The sequence below is a fragment of the Etheostoma spectabile genome, unplaced genomic scaffold, assembly GCF_008692095.1.
Source record: "Etheostoma spectabile isolate EspeVRDwgs_2016 unplaced genomic scaffold, UIUC_Espe_1.0 scaffold453, whole genome shotgun sequence".
Classification (NCBI taxonomy): Eukaryota; Metazoa; Chordata; class Actinopteri; order Perciformes; family Percidae; genus Etheostoma; species Etheostoma spectabile.
The window spans coordinates 24,585-27,638 of NW_022605611.1; the positions used below are offsets into that span (position 1 = coordinate 24,585).

Here is a 3,054-nt window from a genome sequence, read left to right on the forward strand (position 1 = left end):
CCTCATGTCGTCCTCATGTCGTCCTCATGTTGTCCTCATGTTGTCCTCATGTTGTCCTTGGGTCAAATTGACCCGTTTTCCTATATAAACCAGCCAAATCTTTGGTGGTCCAATCAGCGACCAGAGTCTGGTAGAACTGGGCTAACGGACCAGAGTCTGGTAGGACCGGTCTGATGGACCAGCGTCTGGTAGGACCGGGCTGATGGACCAGACTCTGATGATGCCCTGGACATACATGACAACATGATGCAGCCTCATGATGTTTTCCACTCACTCATTAGCGCGGCTGTGTCTCCACATAAAGTCCTGAATGGAAAGCTGGTCCCAGCTGCTCTGCCTGCAGGGCAGCATGTGTTTGTGCGCTTAAAGAGATAAAACCGCTAGAGATGGGGGTCAGGAGATGTCCTGCAAGACAACCCTGATCTTTTAGCACCAATAAATACTCCCCAGGTCTGAATTTGATTTTCCCCTCTCAGGAGGAATGTAGTAAAGGTGATAACGCCCTAAAGGTGAACAGCTGGGGCTTTCCTACGGACAAACCAGCTCGGACACAGGAACAAATCCACGCTGCTGGTCTTCTTCACATACTTCGCAACTTCAGATCTAAACGCCATCAGTCCAGTTTTCCATGATATGAGCCTGACATCGATTAAAAAATGTGGGTATTTAAAAATCCGATATATTGGGTTATATATGAGTTCTCACTAAAAGGGTTTGTGGAGTTTTAAACACAAGGGTTAACAAGGACATTGTAGAGCGTCCTCTGGTGGACAGACTATGCAACGCCATCACTAACAGGGACGTTGTAGAGCGTCCTCTGGTGGACAGACTATGCAACGCCATCACTAACAGGGACGTTGTAGAGCGTCCTCTGGTGGACAGACTATGCAACACCATCACTAACAGGGACGTTGTAGACCGTCCTCTGGTGGACAGACTATGCAACGCCATCACTAACAGGGACGTTGTAGAGCGTCCTCTGGTGGCAGACTATGCAACCCATCACTAACAGGGACGTTGTAGAGCGTCCTCTGGTGACAGACTATCAACGCCATCACTAACAGGGACGTTGTAGAGCGTCCTCTGGTGGACAGACTATGCAACACCATCACTAACAGGGACGTTGTAGAGCGTTCCCTGGTGACAGACTATGCAACGCCATTACTAACAGGACGTTGTAGAGCGTCCTCTGGTGGACAGACTATGCAACACCATCACTAACAGGGACGTTGTAGAGCGTCCTCTGGTGGACAGACTATGCAACGCCATCACTAACGGGGACGTTGTAGAGCGTCCTCTGATGGACAGACTATGCAACGCCATCACTAACGGGGACGTTGTAGAGCGTCCTCTGGTGGACACTCATAACATGATTGGACATAACTACCCCTTCTGCTGCAGCTTGTTCCAAACCTCTGTTTAGTTTCTTAAGCTCATTATATTTTTTTATTTATATTTCTACTCTGATATTTGTATACTTCGTGCAACTGTAAGTATTTCTGATTCTGATTCAGTGTGTGTGTGTGTGTCTTATTGAGTGGTTGGAGTTGGAGCTGTCCCACCCGGATAAATGAACAAATGTGAGGGCAACATTACGAGCGGTTTACGAGCTGCAGAGCCAGTAAAGGTCTCTGAGACGGGCGTTAACTCAGACCACAAAGCAGGAGGAACCACTGCTGCTACAGGGACTGTCTTCAAAACCGTTCCCTATCACAGAAATAGTCCCGGTATTAGACGTAGACTCTCTTTATTAATCCTTTTGGGAAGACTGCAGCAAGGAAAAGTTTTGTACACACTCGTCTCATTGCAGACAGACGCGTTGCAAGAAGTTCCCTTTGTGGCAATAAAAACCTTCTCTGAGTTCTGGTAAAAATGTGGCGTACCTCTTTCTCTGGGAGCTCTGGGGCTCGGCGGCCGGCGCCTCCACGTGGCGGAAGCGCCGCTTGCGACAGGGGGCCACGTCCGGGATGTCCTTAAGGCTGTCGTCCAATGGGCTCGCAGAAGAGCGTCCTGAGGAGAACAGGAGAACACGAGTCAATGACATAACACTGGAGAATAAAAACACTAAAAACAACGGTAAAAGGACGACATTAGGACACCACAACAGCAGGACGTCACAAAGCTGAGATCAGCGGTTTGGGTTGACATGGGAGACAAAACTGCTTTCTTCGAATTGTTGAAAATTTCGTAAACGCTACAATATGAGCTGGGATTGTTCATTTGTTGTTTGTTTTTTGTTTTTTTTGTCCATGGTAAATTTGAGTTTCGGTTGGTATGATAATCGTTGTATGTTTATTGTTTTCGGGACCCCTCTGAAAAGCTTGGAGTAGCTTATTTGGGGTTCCCCATTTCATGGGTCTTGATCGTTGTGCCTCATGGAATTGTTTGAATATACTATGATGACGCGTGAAATAAAAAACGAAACGAAACAAAACGTGATTGGGTTGACTTCAGCAAAGATTTCATCTTGAATCTAAAACCAGAAGAGCTGAATCTCTGATCTCGCTGCCATGGCACTGCTGAACAAACTCTCTCGCTGACTTTGCTTAGATCCAGTATTTCTGTGTATATTACCACGCGCATGTCAAAAAATCTCCTTTATGGGACAATACCTACCCGTCTGTCTGCCTGTCCGTCTGCCTGTCTGTCTGCTCGGAGTTCCAATACTTTGGGCTCTAATGGAGAAGACTGCGCTGCCTCTGTTGGTCGTCCTGTGTCTCCTCCCATTGTCCGACTCTGCTCTCACCACTGGTGGATTGTAACTAAGTGCATTTACTCCGGTTTTGTACTTAAGTACAAATGTTGAGGTACTTGTACTTTACCTGAGTTTTCTTTTCCTGTTACTTTCTACTCTCTCCATTCTGTTCGACGACGGGTTTCCACCTCGTCGGCCCTGGTCTCTGGGAATAAACCGGCAGCAGTCTGTAAAAGCTGTCTGTAAAACTCAAAGACTCCACTACCGAGCAGACAGATGGTGGTTCTTCTCCCCTTCCACCGTTTTCTCATAAAGCATCTATAATCCAACATATCATAAACCAGAGGTCTCATAAAGCA

General features: G+C 47.1%; 1 protein-coding gene across 1 annotated transcript in view; it reads right to left on the reverse strand.

Annotated features, from left to right (window-relative positions):
* Positions 1-3,054, reverse strand: part of xrcc4 (X-ray repair complementing defective repair in Chinese hamster cells 4) — a gene marked incomplete in the record, with an annotated part of 55,018 nt that overhangs the window by 15,541 nt on the left and 36,423 nt on the right. The window contains 1 exon segment of the mRNA XM_032511734.1: positions 1,884-2,010. Within this exon segment, the coding sequence (XP_032367625.1) occupies positions 1,884-2,010 (127 nt within the window).